The following is a 20,847-nucleotide window of genomic DNA, read 5'->3' as shown; positions in this document are numbered from 1 at the left end:
CTTAACCTTTATAACCTCCTCTCGGGGTGATATAGGAGTCTCGGGTTGAAATTGCATATTATTGAGATTTTTTGCATGTTATATTCAGTATAAACGTTTGTAACATATTGACATTTAATCGATGAGCTTCTTATGCATGATGTGTGAACCTACAAAGGAGAATAAATCTTATTGAGCAAGGTATATATGTAATAACTAAGTAGATTTAAGGTACAGACTTAACAAGAATAGCCGAGTTTACCAAATTGATGTTAATTTCTTTTACATTTGCAAAAAAGGGTGTACGATTTCACTGAAAAAATTGAATCATCTTTATTCATATTCATTTATTCATCTTTATTCTATTTATAGAACGTTTATCTAGATCATTTAAAGATTTACATAACGTTTTGCAACGTGGATATGGCTTGCCACGTCCAAAGAATTTATTTTTTACACAATGGATACTGATAATTGTAAATGTAAAACCTCTTTTGTGAATGGCATTGGTTAATTACTCGTACATGCAGTAATCTGGTGAATTACTTGAAGTGTTCATTGTTGCCACTGTTCTTAGTTGTGATCCACATGGTCAAGCTTAGTAACAATAGTAACGAAAAGTTTTATATACTGTTGTGATCCATATACATAAGCACTATACAATCTTGTTTTCATTTGATGACACTATTCATAGCATTGCCCCTCCTTCTCTCTAGGAAGTTCTTGAAATTAGAATTAAATAATAAAAAAAAATAACTTTGTTTGTGCTGTTTTATTTGGAGATTAAAATATACATCAGATTCGAATCATTTGTTTGCATGAAATCTTGCATCATGCGTTGCCGAGAAGAAACCGATCAGTCATCACTTTGTAGTTAAGTGGAGATTTGGATACAGGTCATTTAGGTTCAAAGTGGTGTTGACCAAGATGGGACAGTGTTACGTTGATCGAAGAGCGATTAGATTGAGGGTAAATCTTTGAAGTGAAAATAGCATCTCGTTTAGGATATTATCGAATCGTTGTGAATCTCAGAGGCCCTGGTTGTATTTCGTGAAGATATTGGAAACAAAAAGGAAACAAATGCTGATTTCAGTGAACAATATTAATTTTAAGTCGTATCAAATTTAAATTTGAATTTACTGCATTGAAATTTTCATGGTTGTTTGCCAAATCGCGTTTTTCATTATTTATATTGCTTTTATGCACTCTTAATTTCGATTTATTTCTTGATCCACCACTATGATGAAAGTCAGGACATAATAAGATATTGCCGAATTTTATGGAAATAGTTACTAATTAGTATTACGTAATTCAATAATTGTAAATAAGCTCTCTTTTACGTCAAGAACGTTCCATAATTTACTTTAACGGTTTGGCTTAAAGGTTTTTTTATCATGTTGCTTATGTTTTTTATGGTAATAATACTTAAATTATTAAAAAGAGAAATGAAGGTTATAGCGGTAATCAAAAGAATGCAATCCAGGGACAAAGACCAGACATGGAAAACAGACATACACAACAAAGAACATAAAGTAACTAAAATCATACATACAAAGTAACAAAAGTAAATGAGCATCTCGGACTCCACTAAAAACTGGGAGCATGGACCAGGTGCACCGGTAGGGTATACAAATTCTTGATTCAGTAAAAATGATCAAAACATACTTTATCTATTTATTTTCATTAAGATTATCAATTGAAGCAATTAAAATATCATTAACACAGACACACACACGTACTCACACATGGACATATTTGTAACATAACCTTGGTAGTCACATATTAATTCAGTTAAACAAAATATTGAATGCAAGGGCTTTCAGTATTTTGTTTTCCTAGAAGACGTATGGATAGTTGTTTTTACCGAACTGAAAATCTTTTCTTTGTTGTTAAGGACCTCGAACTATTTTATGATTTTTTGGTAGTCTATTCAAAGTGACAACGTCGTAGTACATGTTAAAATGCCGCTGAAGAATTATACTCACTACAGATTTGTCGAATCTGTGACATTGATGTAGTCTCTGACTCCGTCCACAATACAAAACAGCATTTGGGTTAGAATGAGACATACAGTTTTCTGACAAAGCACATGCTATCCATGGTTGTATGACAAACTTCCATGTAAAAGCTGTTTTCCATATTGTTATGAAAGTAGCTTCAAGTTGAAAAAATTCAAATTTACACACTGATTCACCCAATAAGTGAAAAGTTTGAGATTTAGTGTGCGTAAAAGAACGACATTCACAGCCAAGCTTTTGAACTAATACATCAACATCTTAAAGAAAATATCTGTTGATTATTTTGTTCCATGAAAAATCACTGATGAATCTGCCCACATTACAAAATTATATTCTTTAAGCATGGTATATATAAACAGAGGCTTCCGTACGTAGTTTCGTAAAATAGAGTCGAACTTTGGATATTTTTTTAATACGAACGTACGAATTTCACAGTTGCAGAATGCTTTTAATTCTTCTCTCTGTACTTTTTTCAAGCCTAATTCATAGAACTCTAGCTTCATTTCTCTATAGTTCGATATGAGATGTGTTTGTGCGCTTTTTATCATCTTCGCTGCCCCTGCGAAATGATTGGACGAAGCAGCTGTATCTAAAACAGGGTATTCTGCTTTACTTGGAAAAATTGGCTCCTCAAACATATTGACGGAAACCTCTTTTTCATTTTATGAATGACAAAATAATTTGACACAAATCTCATGTTATCCTCTATTGTAGGTAGAAAATGTTGATTACACGTTTTGTTGAAATGATACTTGTAGGGTTTTATGTTAAGATCAGATATAATGTTTCTATATTATTGTCCCCATTTCGATTCCTGGACTTCATCACGTTAGAACCAAACTTTATTCTATACCTCTCACTCTACTACACTCCCTTTACAAAACAAGTCTTGACACTCCTGTTTCTGACCCCACCTCATCATTATACAGACTTGTTGCCATCATTTTGGATATTGGTTTCCACAGACTCTTTAAACCAGTTTGTGTGAAAAGTCAAGATGAAGAAAAACGATCATTTCTTCCACTACCGTTTGTGTATTTAGGTATAGATGCAATTAATTTGGCTAACATACTCCATCACAAAAACGGTACCAAAAAAATTCCCCCATATTTCAAAGACAAATCCATACCAATTATTTCATATTTCTATACTTCACCCATCGCATCCAAAATTTTCAATTATAAAAGGCTATTGCAGAATCTTGAGATTGAGGACTTCAAGGCTAAACCACCTGACTGTTCTTGCAAAACCTCTACATTCAAATACGGTCCTTCTGGTCACGTCGTTACGGGAGATTTAACCATTATCGAAAACGAATCTCTGCGTAATATCCTTTCTATAGGTCCCAAGTACTGTGAACCACGCTCCATAAATTGGAATTATAACTTTAAAGTTCTTATGGATGCCGTCGAGGACTATGCAAGAAATGGATAAAACGAGAACAAGAAGACATTGATTCTCTATCAGAGTGGTTAAAGGCCGTGATGTCTTTAATTTTGGAACGAATGAAAGTTTTAAGTAGGTCAATGAGTGTCAAGACATCAGTTTTCAAAGACCCCGATGAAGCAAAAACATTGTCTACTATACATGGCAAATATGTTGTCGTACCAGCAGACAAAGCCCAAAACAACATTGTTTTTGTCTGCAAAACGTTTTATATCCAATGTTTATTATCAGAGGTAGACGTAGAAAATAATAGCAGTGATAAGACCTACACTGCTACCACTCTCTCCAAAAAAGAGATTGCGGAAAACCATAAATCTGTGCTATTCTCTTTTGGTCTCTCTACCAAGGACGATGACTGTGATTTACTGTCTATGTACTGGATTCCTAAACTACACAAGATCCATACAAACAACGTTTCAAAACTGGATCTGCAAAATGTACCATCAAACCTCTTTCAAAACTTTTAACTTCTATACTCACAACTGTCAATGAGGGTCTACAGTCCTACCACAATACTTGTTACTCCCGTAGTGGTATTATTTCAATGTGGATCCTGAAAAATTCGAAAGATCTTTTGGAGACAATCAGTTCAAGACTATTATCTGAATATAATAGCATTAACCTATGATTTTTCAACACTGTATACTTCTATTCCCCATACTTAAAAAATCCCGACTTAAAAACATTATACATCGTTGTTTTTCCAAAAAAGATGGTACACCTAGATACAAATATATAGTTCTTGGTAGAGATTCCTTATCCTTTGTAAGAAATTATTCCAAATCATCTTCCAAATATACAGAGGAAGATGTTTACAAAATGCTGGAATTTTTAATCGACAACATATTTGTCCAGTGTGGTGGACGTGTCCTTCAACAAACGGTCGGCATTCCAATGGGAACAAATTGTGCTCCTTTACTTGCTGACCTATTCCTTCACTCTTATGAGGTTGACTTTATAGCTGATCTGATCAGCAAGAAAGAATATCGTTTGGCTAGATCCTTCAATCTCAGTTTCCGCTATATAGATGACGAATCATCTTTAAACAATCCTAATTTCGGGGATTTGATACATCGCATCTACCCAAAAGAACTTGAGGTAAAGGATACTACAGACACTGTGAAGTCAGCCTCATATCTTGACCTACACTTAGAAATCGATGGTAAAGGAAAACTATTGACCAAACTTTACGATAAACGTGATGACTTTTCATTCAGAATTGTTAACTTTCCTTTCATCTGTGGCAACATCCCTTCGGCTCCTGCGTATGGAGTGTTCATATCACAACTCATACGTTATGCCAGAGCTTGCCGAAACTATGCAGACTTTTTGTATCGCGCTAGAACTCTAACAAATAGGCTTCTGGAGCAGGGTTATGTTGCTACAAGATTGAAGTCATCACTAAGAAGTTTTATGGTCGTTATCATGAACACGTGAATCGTTATGGTGTATCCATCAGTACCATGGGAACTGATTTATTCAACGGGTCATAGTTTTCCTTTCCTCGTTTGTCTACCCCGGACTTGACTTTTTATGAGCAACTCGGCGGGTGTTTCTAGAAAAGCAGAGGACGCTTACCCTACCGGTGCACCTGGTCCATGCTCCCAGTTTTTAGTGGAGTCTGAGTTGCTCATTTACTTTTGTTACTTTTTATGTATGATTTTATTTACTTTATGTTCTTTGTTGTGTATGTCTGTTTTCCATGTCTGGTCTTTGTCCCTGGATTACATTCTTTTGATTACCGCTATAACCTTGGTTCCCTTGATTACTCTTTCTGTAATATTAAAATTCACAACAGCTTTTGAAGTTATGTAAAACCATACGATAAACATCATCAATTTAAAAATCAGTTTTATTGAACAAATTGTCCTAGCCATGTCAAAAACTTTCCCCTGTAATGTAATAAAAAATTACGTTATCTTAGCCGCATGTAAATGAAATACAAAGCCAATGATTTACAAAAAATCGTACAATTTTTATATAAGTTTTAGCGTACGCGTTTCGGGGGATTTTTATATATTTTATAAAATATGAAAAAATGTTATGTCGAAAATATAAATTGAAATTTTGTCAAATATTTAGAGGTACTGGTTTTGTAGAGTATCAGCTGTGATAAACGATTGCACTTATAATTAATGATTCAACATCGATTTATTGATTTTTTTTTCGCATATATCATGAGAATTTAATAATAATATTACACAATTGAATAAACTTTTGATTTTTTTTATTTTGGTTTTCAGCTTACAAAATAAATTAAAGCTTGGCAAATTAAATTAAACAGTGTATGATTTAAATTCTAAAGAATTAAGTGGTTTATGTACCAACTCGTCACAAACAGCAGGAAAGTTGATAACAATTTGTGCGACAAAATCACTTTATATACAATTAAAAGTGTAACATCGGGCTTGTAAACATTAAATGGCGGTGTGCACCAGATTCTGGGTCGATGAGTAGGATATTTTGATTTGAATAGCAGGAAAGGTGTTTTATTGAACGAATTAATGCATGACAGCACAGTTTCATCAAACAGACAAACAAACATTAGTAGACAAGGACAAAGTCAATGATAAATAATACACAATTAGCAACAAATAAAACGCAACAGCTAGATGCCTCACAATGATGCTTTCAAAATTGACGTAGGATGATGGTATCCACTTACATGTGGAAGGTGTGTATCTAAAAATTCGTTTTAAGTTCTATAATTTTTAGCAGAAATAGTGATAACGATTTCAAAAGAAATCTAGGTATGCAATTGAGCGTTTTAAATAAAATTCCTGTCTAAGTAGAAATTTGCCATTTATTATACCAATTTGTCTGACTATTACAAAGAATACCTTCGTGATCTTTTGGACATTGTCTTTAAAATTTGAATAGCTGTCAATTTTTGTGTAAATTATGTAAAAATGGTTATAATTGATACCTATTCAAACTTGAATGACAATGTCAAAAGTTTTTCAGTTGTAATAAAGTAAGACATACTGGTAAAGTGTAGTCAATGAGTTTAGGAGTAATATACTACCAGGAACTACATATTTTATGTACGTTTAATGCCGCTACAAAATCAGTACATTGCTTTCACAAAACTTTTCAGTCAAGAATATCTTCATGGTTATTTCATTACTTGCCTTTTCTGCATTTTTACAGTGCTTTGAATTTCCAACATTTTTCAGTACTGTAAGTGCTGTAAATTATAGTTATTTTTCAATACTGTAAGAGCAAATAGGGGAAACAAGATCCTGACGGAAATCAAAAGAATGTAATCCAGAAACAAAGACAAGACATGGAAAACAGGCACACAATACAAAGGACATGAAATAACCAAAATAGTACATACAAAGCAACGAAAGTAAATGAGCAACTCGGACTCCACTAACACCTTGGAGCATGACCAGGTGCACCAGTAGGGAAAGCGTACTCATAAAAAGTCAAGTCCAGGGAAAACAAAAGAGTAAGAAAAACTATGACACGTTGAACAAATCGGTTCTCATGGTGCAGATACATCGTAACGATCCACGAGTTCATGATGACGACCGTCTTTTTGGGGGTGGCAACGATGCATAATGTTTTTGAGTCGGGATGTCAACTGAGTATGGGGAATAGAAGTATATAGAGTTGAAAAGTCCTAGGTTTAATGCTTTAGTATTCTAAAAATAATATTCAATTGAGGGTTTCTAGAAGATCTTACGAATTTTTCAGGATCCACATTGAGTTAATACCATTACGGGAGTAACATCTGTTGTGGTATGACGGAATGTCATCTTATACAGCTGTGAGTAGAAACTAGACATTTTGAAAGCGGTCTGGTGGTACATTTTGCAGACTCAGCTATGTAACGGTGTTTGTATGGATTATTGTGAAGTTTATGAATCCAGTGCATAGACGATAGATCACGTCTTTAAATTAATGCTTGGCAAATTAAATTAAACAGTGTATGATTTAAATTCTAAAGAATTAAGTGGTTTATGTACCAACTCGTCACAAACAGCAGGAAAGTTGATAACAATTTGTGCGACAAAATCACTTTATATACAATTAAAAGTGTAACATCGGGCTTGTAAACATTAAATGGCGGTGTGCACCAGTTTCTGGGTCGATGAGTAGGATATTTTGATTTGAATAGCAGGAAAGGTGTTTTATAGAACGATTTAATGCATGACAGCACAGTTTCATCAAACAAACAAACAAACAAACAAACATTAGTAGACAAGGACAAAGTCAATGATAAATAAAACACAATTAGCAACAAATAAAACGCAACAGCTAGATGCCTCACAATGATGCTTTCAAAATTGACGTAGGATGATGGTATCCACTTACATGTGGAAGGTGTGTATCTAAAAATTCGTTTTAAGTTCTATAATTTTTAGCAGAAATAGTGATAACGATTACAAAAGAAATCTAGGTATGCAATTGAGCGTTTTAAATAAAATTCCTGTCTAAGTAGAAATTTGCCATTTATTATACCAATTTGTCTGACTATTACAAAGAATACCTTCGTGATCTTTTGGACATTGTCTTTAAAATTTGAATAGCTGTCAATTTTTGTGTAAATTATGTAAAAATGGTTATAATTGATACCTATTCAAACTTGAATGACAATGTCAAAAGTTTTTCAGTTGTAATAAAGTAAGACATACTGGTAAAGTGTAGTCAATGAGTTTAGGAGTAATATACTACCAGGAACTACATATTTTATGTACGTTTAATGCCGCTACAAAATCAGTACATTGCTTTCACAAAACTTTTCAGTCAAGAATATCTTCATGGTTATTTCATTACTTGCCTTTTCTGCATTTTTACAGTGCTTTGAATTTCCAACATTTTTCAGTACTGTAAGTGCTGTAAATTATAGTTATTTTTCAATACTGTAAGAGCAAATAGGGGAAACAAGATCCTGACGGAAATCAAAAGAATGTAATCCAGAAACAAAGACAAGACATGGAAAACAGGCACACAATACAAAGGACATGAAATAACCAAAATAGTACATACAAAGCAACGAAAGTAAATGAGCAACTCGGACTCCACTAACACCTTGGAGCATGACCAGGTGCACCAGTAGGGAAAGCGTACTCATAAAAAGTCAAGTCCAGGGAAAACAAAAGAGTAAGAAAAACTATGACACGTTGAACAAATCGGTTCTCATGGTGCAGATACATCGTAACGATCCACGAGTTCATGATGACGACCGTCTTTTTGGGGGTGGCAACGATGCATAATGTTTTTGAGTCGGGATGTCAACTGAGTATGGGGAATAGAAGTATATAGAGTTGAAAAGTCCTAGGTTTAATGCTTTAGTATTCTAAAAATAATATTCAATTGAGGGTTTCTAGAAGATCTTACGAATTTTTCAGGATCCACATTGAGTTAATACCATTACGGGAGTAACATCTGTTGTGGTATGACGGAATGTCATCTTATACAGCTGTGAGTAGAAACTAGACATTTTGAAAGCGGTCTGGTGGTACATTTTGCAGACTCAGCTATGTAACGGTGTTTGTATGGATTATTGTGAAGTTTATGAATCCAGTGCATAGACGATAGATCACGTCTTTGATAGAAAGACCAAATAAGGATAATAAAGATTTATGGATTTCCACCATCTCTTCTTTGGGGAGTGTGGTAGCAGTATATGCCTTATTGCTGCTGTTATTCTATACGTCAACCTCTGATGATTAACACTGGATGTAATGTGTTTTGCAGAAAAAAAAAATGTTGTTCTGGGCTATGTTTGCTAGTACAACATATTTGTCATATAAAGTAGACAATGTGTTTGATTCATCCGGGTCTTATTTAAAATTCAGACATTGTCTGTGGTACAAGCGATTCATGGTAAGGAGAAACCCACTGAACAAACAAGATTTTTTCGTTCTTTAAATGCTATATTTTAGGGTTATATTAGTCTTTTCTGTATTCAGATCTACACTTTTGAGAAAATCACACTTTCATTCCGCACTAAAATCAACCAAATTATAGCAAGTCAAGAACTCTTGCAAAGTTTCTTGCTGTTTTCATGTACAATCCATATAAATTTTTATCTCCATCAAAACATCAATATGAAAAACTAAGACTGATTATGCATAGGAAATAAAAGTAAAGTTGATGGGTTTTTGTTTTGACATGCATGAATCACCTCCTGACTGATTGTTAGAAAGACTGCTATTTAAATGCTGTACTCGCCTAGTTTCCAGTTATAATTTTAATATTTATCAAAAGGTTGTTTTTCTTATTAGTTTGGTTTGGTTTTGTTTTGCTTGTTTGTTTCTTGTTTGGGGAGGGGTAAAATTACGTGTATGCACAGTTTTTCATGAGAAACATTAAACATTCCAAGAATCCAAAAACATTCTTTGGCGACTAAGTGTTTCCTTAATTGGAATTATAAAGGCACATGAAACTCGTCATAAAGTTGATGAGTTGTGGTCCTCGCTGGACCCTCCAAGCCCATGAACTACTATTAAAACTGTAACATATTCGTTCATTTTTCCAAAGCCATCACTAAAATAGACACTTTTCTCAAAGCTATTACAAATGATGAAGAGTTTAAATTGTTTATAAAAAATCGTTATTATATAGATGCCGGTGGCATATTAGTTTTTGTAAAACACTCAAAATCTGTAAAGATAAAACCTGAATCATCTATAATTAATTACATGTAACAAATACAGAATTTTCTTATTAGTACTTTCTCTTTTAAAATCTATAACCGGAAAATTTCTATTTTGATTCCTATTAATAATCACTTTTGCAAGACTCTCAACAACATTATGGAAAAATTAAGCATCATTTTAATAAATTTTATTCATTATGTGACACTATTCATTATAAATCTATAAATGAGATGTCTGAAACAAGGATTGGCATTCTTTCTGTGGGCTAATATTGTTTTGAAAATTGCATTTGGCAACGTCTGTTACATCTACATAGTGTATTACTTTTAAAATATGACTATACTTTTCGTAAATATTTATAAATATTTATCCTTTTTTTATCCTTCACCACTAGTGGTCACCTGGCATACTTGGTCAATCTGGACATGTGTATGGAAACTTTGTCCTTTGGCAGATAATATGATGTTATGCTGAGTTGAGCAATAATTTCGATCAATTACCTATATGTAAGCTATAAATATATTTTTTAACATATCTTGAATGCAAAATACTTAATTAGCTGCTATTTTCATTTTGATTACCGCTGTAAACTTGGTTCCCTTGATTACTCTTTCAGCTAGTCCTGCAGTTATTTATCCCACAATAAAAGAGTTTATTGACTAATGTTTGAATATTGGCCTATATATGATCAAAACTGCCAATACGGGAAATAGCCGTCCAATACGAGATTTAGCCGTCCAATACGTAATATTGGACTCTTTAAAACCCATATTGGCCTAGCGTATTGGACTAGTTAGTATATAAAGGTATAATTGCGTTAGGTTTTTCATATTTGCTGAGTTTTGGTCCTCGGCTAGAAATATTGGACTTCGGCTACGCCTCGGTCCAATACGGCTAGCTCGGACCAATAACTAAGCCAATATGGAAAACTTTACGCAATAATACTATAATATATGTCATTCATAACTTTAATTCCGAGCAATATTAAAATATTTACAAACAATCCCGATAAAAGTTAGTCCCAAAATTTTATTTATCTTCACCGTTCCAAATTTTGACTTTAAAATTGACTTGGTTTAGATAGGGTTTTGGTTTACAAAGGTTCAAAACACATTTAAATTGAAATAAATAGATGTCTTCAATTGTCTGGGTTGGACGGGTTTTCTGGGTTTGGTTAAGACAGAATTTATTGTATATTTATAACATTAAGTGACAGCCATAAATGGTCAATGTCATACCTAGATCTGGACGTAACTATTATAAACGTTGCCTTTTGGCAATAAATGCAATATTTTTATGATAAGAATGCACAATTCAGTTGTGCAATTACATTTATAAACTAGCCATTTGATTGATATTAGTCTTATTTTGGCGATTAAATCACATTTAATTTGTGATATTAAAAAAAAAGCAAAAAGCGTCCATGTCTAGCAGCCTGAAAATTCGACCGAAGTTTTGAAGATCTAAAACAAGAATTTGTATTTTTTTAAAACTTACATAGCGATGTTCCACCTATTAGTGTTAGTCTCTGTAAGAATCAGGCAGTATTTGAAACTTGGTATGAAAAAAAAACACCTTTTTAACAGTTTAATTTGACTTTTTCCACTATCAGAATCAAGGAAAAAACACAAGATGTGTCATATCACATTGGTAAATTGAGTTAAAATTTCATTGAAATGCACTGAAAATGAACATTTCAAAAACCTCATTTCCCTAACATTCAATTGAAAAAATTCCGGACATTGGAAAGGTCTGACCTCAGTGTAATAAGTCCCATTATGTTCAGAGATAAAATTGTAATAATTCGATAAACATTTTAGCTTATATCTTTATAAAAAAAAATAAAAGGAAATACTGGTTCGACAGTCGAAATAAATTAATTTTTATTCGTGTTAGTAAGATAACTATTCAATGTGTAATTGTTTAGGACTAAACTTATGTATTAAAGAACTTTGAATTTCGATAAGCTTTGGACAAATACGTTTCAAAAGTTCGACTAAATTTCTCGTAAAAATAAAAATAAAAAAGATGCTAAAGCCTTTAAATACACTTACAGATATATTGATGATGTATTGTTCATTAAGAACCCTTTTTGGTAGATGTACCTTCAATATATCTAGATAAAGAAGACTACAGGAAAAGCTTGTTCGGCATCTTTTAGGACCTACATCTCGAATACGACAATATTAGTAATGTCAATACTAGTACGATTTATGATAATAAAAGAGACGTTTTGAAATTATAACTTTCCTCTACCTGTTCATCAATATACTTTCATCTCCTGCATGTGGTGTTAATATTTCACATTTGATTTGCTATGCTAGAGCAAGTACTAACTACTCTTGCTTCCTTAAAAGCCATACATATCTACATAGTAGACACCTAAATTAGGGGTATCAGGAATTTTGTCTTAAAAGGGCTCTTACCACAATCTTTTTTTTTCAAATATCAGTTCTTGGTTTCCTCTAAAACAATGAGTAATGATTTCTTTTTGTAAAATATTCTTTGTGCTGATGTGACCACTGATTTACCGAATATGACATCATAGCACTCAATTATATTTAATTACTACCGGTAAATTCACGCCGCAATGGAAGAGCTTGGCTCGCTACTCCGTTGGTGTAATATCAGTTTTGTCAGATTTACTTTGGACTTGACTTAATTATGGATCGGATAAATGTTTGGTAATCTTGTTATTTTATCTTATCTTATGTTAATATTAGCCTTATTTTCCAGAATTTAACTATGCGAAAAAATCGGACCTTCGACTCACAAACCAAAAACAAGGACTTTTAGATCTGTGAGAAAATTGTTCCATTTTAACAATGATAAGTCCTGGAAAACAGTGTTTAATCCTTTTACTTATAATTCGAGTCAAAATGTTTATCGCTTACCTGAACTGTGAAATAGAAGGGTTTAGTCAATGGGCTAGGATGGGCCACCGTTCATCCCCTACTGTTGCGATCACTTCTAACCTCTCTTAAATTCTGTCATAATCTGTCAGGATTTCTGTTCTACGACAGTAGATAGAACAGACATCCTGACAGTTCCTGACAGGGTCTGACAGAGGCTGTCCTGGGTCAGGACACATTTTGCCCTATTCTTTGACAGATCCTGACAGAAACAGTCCTGGGTCGTGACAAAAAAAATGCGAAAAGCTGTTCTAAAATGTCATACCTCTGGACAGTTCCTGACACTAAATCTTTCTATTCTGTGTGACGAAATTTAGAACAGGAAGTCCGCGATTAATAAATGAAACTGTGTGACTAATGTAAATTAGCTAACCCGATTAGGAAACAAATCTTGATTTCAAAATTTACATTGAATTTCCTAATATATATAGAGAGCTCGTCGTGATCATCATCCCACAATCCCTCGATCGTTGTTCAAGTTCCAATTTTCGTCGATCACGGTCCAGTCACTCAACGTCCAAAAATTATCTTTTTTTTACTTGTATAATTTTTTTACATTCTGTCATATCGTACACCTGTGATATTAATTACATCATATTATTTAATTATAAAAGTGTAAGTCTATGTTTCTGTTCTAAGTGTAAAAGTCATAACAGATAACTTTCAGATGTTCGGTAATTCTCGCGAAGTTCAAGATTGACAAAGTACTTCTTGAGTGAAAGCTACTTTTAATAACATAAGGGTCAAAAGTCATTCTAAAAAATGTTACAATTGACAATTTTGCATTAAATGGGTGACTGATACCTAAATATTTCGGTCAAAATTCTTCAAAATGCCACGGATATGAGTGCTACATGTAAAACTTCAAATTTCCCTACATAGTCTTATACATGTATGTAGAAAATGTAGAAGCTAAAATGTTAGTTTCATATTAGTGACTGTGACACCATTATTTCAGTAAAAATTCTGTAAAATGTATGAGTGCAGTCATTTTTGTTTCATGAGGGTCTAAAACTATTGACTAAAATGCTTATTTTTACAACTATCATGTGGGTGACTGTGACTCCTATATGTCTGTCAAAATTCTACATGAATGTCATATTCCTGCATGTGTATGAGAGCCCACACTTTTAATTTCTAGGGGGGTCTAAAATTAATGACTAAAATGCTGCATTTTCAATATAACTATCATATAGTGGCTCTGACACATCAATTTGAGTTAAAATTCTTCAAAAATGTCATATTCTTGCAAAATGTATGAGTGCGAGCACTTTTAATTTCCATGAGGGTCTAAAAATGATGACTGAAATGCTAATGTTTTCGATATAACCATTATGTGGTGGCTGCAACATATTATTTTGAGTCAAAATTCTTTAAAAATGTCATATTCTTGCAAAATGTATGAGTGTGCACACTTTTAATTTGCTTGAGGGTCTAAAAAGAATGACTGAAGTACATGTACTAAATTTATCAATATAATTATCATGTGGCTAGCTGTGACACATTAGTTTGTGTCAAAATTCTTCTAAAAAGTCTTATTCTTGCAAAATGTATGAGTGCGAGCACTTCTGATTTCCATGAGAGCCTTATTCTGTTTTTCGGTATTAGCCTACATGTGTAACCCACTGGGTCAAAAAACTAAGTTTTTGTTACTTACTTATTTTAGCGTATAAGCCTTCCAGGGACAGCATGCGTAAACAAACTAAATAGATTTAGGTATCATCACGTAGCCGAAAATCTCAGCTTTACAATGGTACCATGAAAGTTGCGGTAACACTATGGGTTTTGAGGTGTCTAAACTTTCAAATGAGCCCGAGTTAAAATATATTTGAACTTTTCCAAATCCAATTAGGTGAAAAATTGTCACTCCTATCCATGGAAAAAATATCTCAACATGAACTAAAATGTTAATTTTTATTATATAATCGATGCAAAAAAAGACATGTTGGGTACTATTAATAAAATTATCGATGTATCAAACATATCCGCTCATTTCAGGCGGGTATTTCCAGTTTCAATTTAACAATAATGAGTTTTTTCATAAAAGAGGGAATTTTCGGAATTTCATGCTTTCTTCCATTTCACCTGTAATGGGGAATTTTTCAAGCTTACTTCAAACAAGTTTTTGTATTTTCAAACACATTTATGTAGTATCGTAACGTTTTAATAAGCCAAGGCTTTAGTTGAGCATAACTTGTAGAGTCAAATTTATGTGATTTTTAACAGAAAAATCGAAAATCCCATTTTTTGCATGTTTTGATAAATTCTGACTACGAGAATCTTCATCAAAAGAACCCCAAAAGTGTTAATTGTGATAATATCTAACAGAAAATACCAAATAAACCATTTTTACTGAAGCATAAATACTCAATTTAAGCGATTTTTTTCGGTTGGATATGGGTATATTTTTTCATTTTATCCCTAAGTGTTACTGCAGCTTTCCTGATACCATTGTAAAGCTATTATATATATATTTGTATTGATTTGTTTTGATATCTACCATTAATTTGATCCTCAATCCTACATAATAACACCTAGATGAACTGTCCCGTACTACCATACATCGTGAAATAAGTTACAGCCCTCGATTAATCCTACGAGGAGGAATGGCCCGGCCAGCGAAAGCTATATTTTATAGCCTAGCTGGCCGAGTGGTCAAAGGCGCTGGACTTTGTGAAGGCGGTGTTGACAGTTCTAACATCGTTGGGAATTTTTCAGACCCTTCTAAGTTTACATTATCTTCCCTGTATCAATTTGATTCGATGGAGCAGTGTAGCGAATAGAGTCGTCACATTCTGAGACGTTTGTATAATTTTGATTTGTTTTGACATGCATCATTAATTTGATCCTCTATCCTACATCTAATAACACCTAGATGTACTGCCCCGAACTACCATACATCGTGTACTAAGTTAGAGCCCTAGATTAATCCTACGAGGAGGAATGACCCGGCCAACGAAAGCTATATTTTCATGTAGCCTAGCTGTCCGAGTGGTATAGGACGATGGACTTTGTGCAGTGGTGCTATAGATGTCACAGCGGTACGAGTTCGAGCCCCGCGGAGGGAACGACCAAAAATTTGCATCGCAAATTTGACAGTTCTCACACCGTTGGGAATTTTTTAGACCTTCTTATTTTTATATATTTATATATATATCAGCTTACTTCGTAAATAAAACAAAAATACTTAGTCGGTACACCTAGTTCATGCTCCCAGTGTTTGGAGGAGTTCGAGTGGCTCATTTACTTCTGTTTCTTTGTACGTGTTATTTTGGTTATTTCGTGTTCTTTACTTTGTGTCTGCTTTCCCTGTCTAGTCTTTATCCTTGGAGTACATTCTTTTGATTTCTGTTCGAATCTTTGTTCCCTTGATTACTCTTTCAATATTACTCCTTCATTGTTTTTGATCCTCATGTGTACTGTGGCATAAACATTAAAGATCGTGTACTGTGGTATAGACATGAACGATCGTGCCATTTCTTTGTCAGGTATCGCATAAGTCATGAAAATTTGACATCTACAGGATATATGTAAATTTAATGTACACATGAACGTTTACTACAGGGTATCATGTAGCACACATGTTGTTATTAATGTATTAATCGTCAAAAAGGAAGAGACACGTACCTTGCGACAATAATTAGTATAAGATTAGATGACATTATTACATTATTGATAGGATTAAGCCATTCCAATGTATTTCCGTTCGTCTTGAAATATATCAACACCTGATATTTCCAAACAAATTCCAATATCATTCCAGAATAGAAGTTATAAACTCAAAAGTTATTTGAAAGATTATTACTTCATACATTCATTTACTGTCGACGACTTGTTAATTGTACTTTCATACGAGATACAATGGTACTAATACGAAGTTTGACCTGGCTATTTGATGGACTAACTTATAGGAATCATTTCTACTTAGAAAAGGTGATAAGATGTATGAGAAGACCATGTAAGTTTTTTTTCTGATATTTAACTGTTATGTTATTTTGTTACTCTTACTAAGTTTTGTCCATGCTACTCAATCAATCACACTTTTATTCTAACAATATTTGCTTGCATTTGTCGATGTCTTATTGGAACCAAGTTCAATATGTGTACGAGTTTTGTATCGTTTAGGTTTGTTCATAAGTAGGGATTATATCTGTTTCAATTAAGTTGGTTCGCCAATTTTTATTCAATAATTTTTCAATGTGTGTGTCAAGTACAACCACTTTTACCCTTTGTCAGTTAGGAAACAAACGTCTGCTGCTTTGTGAAGCTTGTCAGAAGAACATTATTCTGGAAACCGGGGTACCTTATCTGGTCTTATTACTGACCAGTATTTGATCATTGATCTCTGAAAGTTCAATAAATGCATGAATATGGGGAAAAAGACGAGTTAAATGTTCATTTATTAGTTTCCAACCTTCTGTTGTTTATGATTTCATTTCAGGTTTTTGGAACATTTTTGAAACGAAACAGAAAAGTTTGTTTATATTTATTTTCATCTTAACTGGGTTATTGGCTATTACCGGATTAGATTTCAATGGAAAGGCTGCTAAATTCCGTGTTTCAGAAAGCGAGAATTTAAAGTGGGGAACATTACACTCTACTATCAAAGCTGTTGAAAATTTCATGGACGAAGAAAGAGAGAAATTGGACTTGGGACGGTACAACTTAACTGGCAAAGGTGTTACGAATGTTAATGCTACTGAAAGCGAGGAAATGAAATGGGGACGGTATTATAGAAACCTTATAGCTGACCTTGATATCAAACCTTACAAAAATGACTTCAAATGTAATCAACGTTTTCTACCATCAATAGAAGAGAATATGAGATTAGTCTTAAACTATTCTGTGATTTCTAACATGAAAAAGAAATATCCAGAAATTTTTAATAAATTTTCCGATACGGTTACTCCTGCGGATAAAACTTTTCCTGTTCTAGTCACAGCTGCTTCGTCCAAATACTTTTTTAACACAGTTAAACAAATAAAATCTGCACAAATCAATCTTTTATCTAAATATAAAGATATGAAGCTGGTATTTTATGATCTAGGCTTGAAAAGAAGTCAAAGGGAAAAGATAAAAGAATTCTGCAATTGCGAAATTCGTACGTTCGCATTTAATAAGTATCCTAAGTTCGTCTCTGTGCTAAAGAACTATGTCTGGAAGCCGCTTATCATATACACTATGCTTCTGGAATATAATATGGTAATGTGGGCTGATTCATCAATCATTTTTCAAAGAACAAACAAAAGTGAAACTGATATTTTCTTCAAGAGGGTAAAAGATGTTGGTATACAGGTTTCAAGACTTCCGCGGGAGTTTCGGGTATTTATGTACACAAAATCGGAAACATTTCACATATTAAATGAATCTGTGTGTAAATATGAATTTCCAATATTCGAAGCGGGATTCACTACAGTTTTGAAAACAAGTTTTACATGGAAATATGTGATACAACCATGGTTAGCCTGTGCTTTGACAGAAAACTGTATGTCTCATCCAATCATTGACGCCGTATTGTACTGTGGGAGTAGTCAAAGGCTCCATAAATGTCACAGGTTCGACCAATCTGTGTTGAGTATTATTCTTCAGCGTCATTTTAACGTATACCATGAAATTGCAACTTTCAATAATTTGAATATAAATTTATACAAAATAGAGCGATTTGTCTGATTACACGTGAATCATTCGTAGTATTGGTAGGCGATTGCGTTGAAAATCAATGGAAGTTTACTATTTTCAATGCTTAATAAATTTTCTTGTTCTTCAAATGTTCTTTTATCAATTGATCATGTGATTTGTTGTTCAAAAAATAACAGTTTACCTTTAGGTACAATTAATAGATCACAAGATAAGACACCAAAATTTCATCAACTGTCAGTTCATACTAGCGCTATTACAGTTTACTTGAAGATCACTGGCGATAGCGCGCAGATATTTATAATAAGTGCTGATGGTGCTTTTACGACGAGTGCATAAGAATATTTTTTTGAAATATTTTCCTACAAATTGTTGAAAAGTTAAATATTTTTGCCGTTTGAAATGCAACGTAAGCCTAAGTTTTTTGTAAGAATCAGGCAAAATGGGAAAAATCAGAAACATGCATGTCAAATACCAACCGAACTGACGATATAATTCCACTCGAGGATGCTTTCTCTATTTGTCAAGACCATTGTTTGATCTCTACATCACTGGATTTGCTCAGAAAATTTTCAATAGAATGATAGAGAAATGAGGTTTTGACAGAGTTATCTGCCCTTGAAATGCTCATTTTCAGTGCATTTCTATGAAATTATAACTTAGTTTACCAAGGTGATATGAAAAATCCTTTTTCCCTTGATTCCTTGGTCCTGCAAATAGTCAATATAAACTTTCAAAAGGGTGTTTTTTAAACCATGTTCACCCGATGCCTGATTCTAACAGAGACTGACACTACATAAAAACGCAGGTTTATCTGACTTTGAAAAAAAAATATCACAAGTCGATGTGTAGGTGCTTTCCTTTCTGCAGCTCATTCCACTTGAACCACAGATTCGTGTTCCATTATTGGGTCGTACCTAGTTCAGACGACCGGAAAGAGAACTAGTAAAAGATGGTTTGTTAATTTACCAGGTTAATGGAAACAACCACGAAAACCTTATTAGAACGTTAATCAAAAACAATTATATCCAGTGAAAACGTCCAGACAATAAAAAATAGACACAAAAACAGATGCATCGGTAGGGTAAGCGTCCTCTGTTAATTATTACAAGTTGTTTATACTTATGTCGGCTTGAAATTTACAATTTTTCAAGTTCAAAGGACATCAAGTAATTGGAAAATAATGTTTCATATAAATGGCTAGAACATGTTGTAATATTTTAATGTGATACCATTGAAGTAGAGAATAAAATTCCTTGTATATTTAAGTTAGAGCAAGGATCAAGATCAAAGAAAGATAGATCGTCCTGTATATCTGTTTGACTATATCACACTTAGTATGTATCCAATGGAATTTAAAGATTAAATTTTCAGATTTTGAAAAACTTAAAATAACATTTTTACTTTTTTCTATATAATTTGATTATTTTATTACTCAACAAAGAGTAATCAAGGGAACCAAGGTTATAGTTATAGGGACAAAGACCAGGCATGGAAAACAGACACACAACAAAGAACATAAGGTTACTAAAATCATACATACAAAGTAACAAAAGCAAATGGGCAACTCGGACTCCACTAAAAACTGGGAGCATGGACAAGGTGCACCGATAGGGTAAGCGTCCTCTGCTTTTCTAGAATCACCCGCCGAGTTGCCGTCCGGGGTAGACGAGAGAGGAAAAGAAAACCACGACACGTTGAACAAATCAGTTTTCATGGCGCAGATGGATACACCGTACCGATCTACGAGTTCATGATAACGACCATAAAACTTCTGTAATGATGACTTCAATCTTGTAGCATCATAACCCTGTTCCATGAAGCCAATTTTTTAGAATTCTGGCGCGATATAAAAAGTCTGCCTAGTTTCGGCAAGCTCTGGCATAACGTATGAGTTGTGGTATGAACACTCCATACGCAGGTGCTGAAGGGATGTTGCCTCAGATGAAAGGAAAGTTGACAATTCTGAATGAAAAGTCATCACGTTTGTCGTTAAGTTTGGTCAACAGGGTATGTAAGTCTCGTTCTGGTTTCCTTTTCTTTACCGGAATTTCCGACGTAGAACGTATTGAAAACCGAAGACCGGTCTGCATTTAATTGTTTACTTCTATATTTGTAATTTTTATCGATATTTTTTACACAAAAAGATGTTTTGCCCTTAACACTGAACTCAATGCTCTCTAAATGACTTATCTCCATGCTTTTGAATGGTAGACTATGACCCATTCTCTTGAAATCACG

At 33.6% G+C, this 20,847-nt stretch overlaps 1 protein-coding gene across 2 annotated transcripts; it reads left to right on the top strand.

The window, feature by feature from the left end:
- The first annotated feature begins 120 nt into the window (after window positions 1-120).
- LOC148604467 (uncharacterized) lies at window positions 121-18,700 on the top strand. 2 transcript variants are annotated; one of them, XM_088548103.1, is made up of 4 exons: window positions 121-180; window positions 10,452-10,563; window positions 16,733-16,927; window positions 17,411-18,700. In XM_088548103.1, exons 3-4 carry the CDS (start codon window positions 16,831-16,833, stop codon window positions 18,637-18,639), a joined length of 1,326 nt encoding a protein of 441 aa, XP_088404229.1. In that variant the 5' UTR covers window positions 121-180; window positions 10,452-10,563; window positions 16,733-16,830; the 3' UTR covers window positions 18,640-18,700. The 2 variants fall into 2 exon arrangements, with proteins under 2 accessions (XP_088404229.1, XP_088404231.1); XM_088548105.1 differs by lacking the exons at window positions 121-180; window positions 10,452-10,563 and having other exon boundaries at window positions 15,386-16,927.
- The last annotated feature ends 2,147 nt before the right edge of the window (window positions 18,701-20,847 follow it).

This window comes from Perna viridis, chromosome 10, assembly GCF_037379345.1.
Source record: "Perna viridis isolate PV_CMFRI_1.1 ecotype Kerala chromosome 10, ASM3737934v1, whole genome shotgun sequence".
Taxonomy (NCBI): Eukaryota; Metazoa; Mollusca; class Bivalvia; order Mytilida; family Mytilidae; genus Perna; species Perna viridis.
Note: the sequence above shows the minus strand (reverse complement) of the source record. Positions and strands in the feature narration are given on the sequence as shown.

Coding starts and splice junctions, on each gene's coding strand:
- LOC148604467 (XM_088548103.1), top strand. CDS start 16,831: ATGGTACTAATACGAAGTTTGACCTGGCTATTTGATGGACTAACTTAT. Junction 16,928..17,410: donor AAGATGTATGAGAAGACCAT/GTAAGTTTTTTT, acceptor ATTTCATTTCAG/GTTTTTGGAACATTTTTGAA.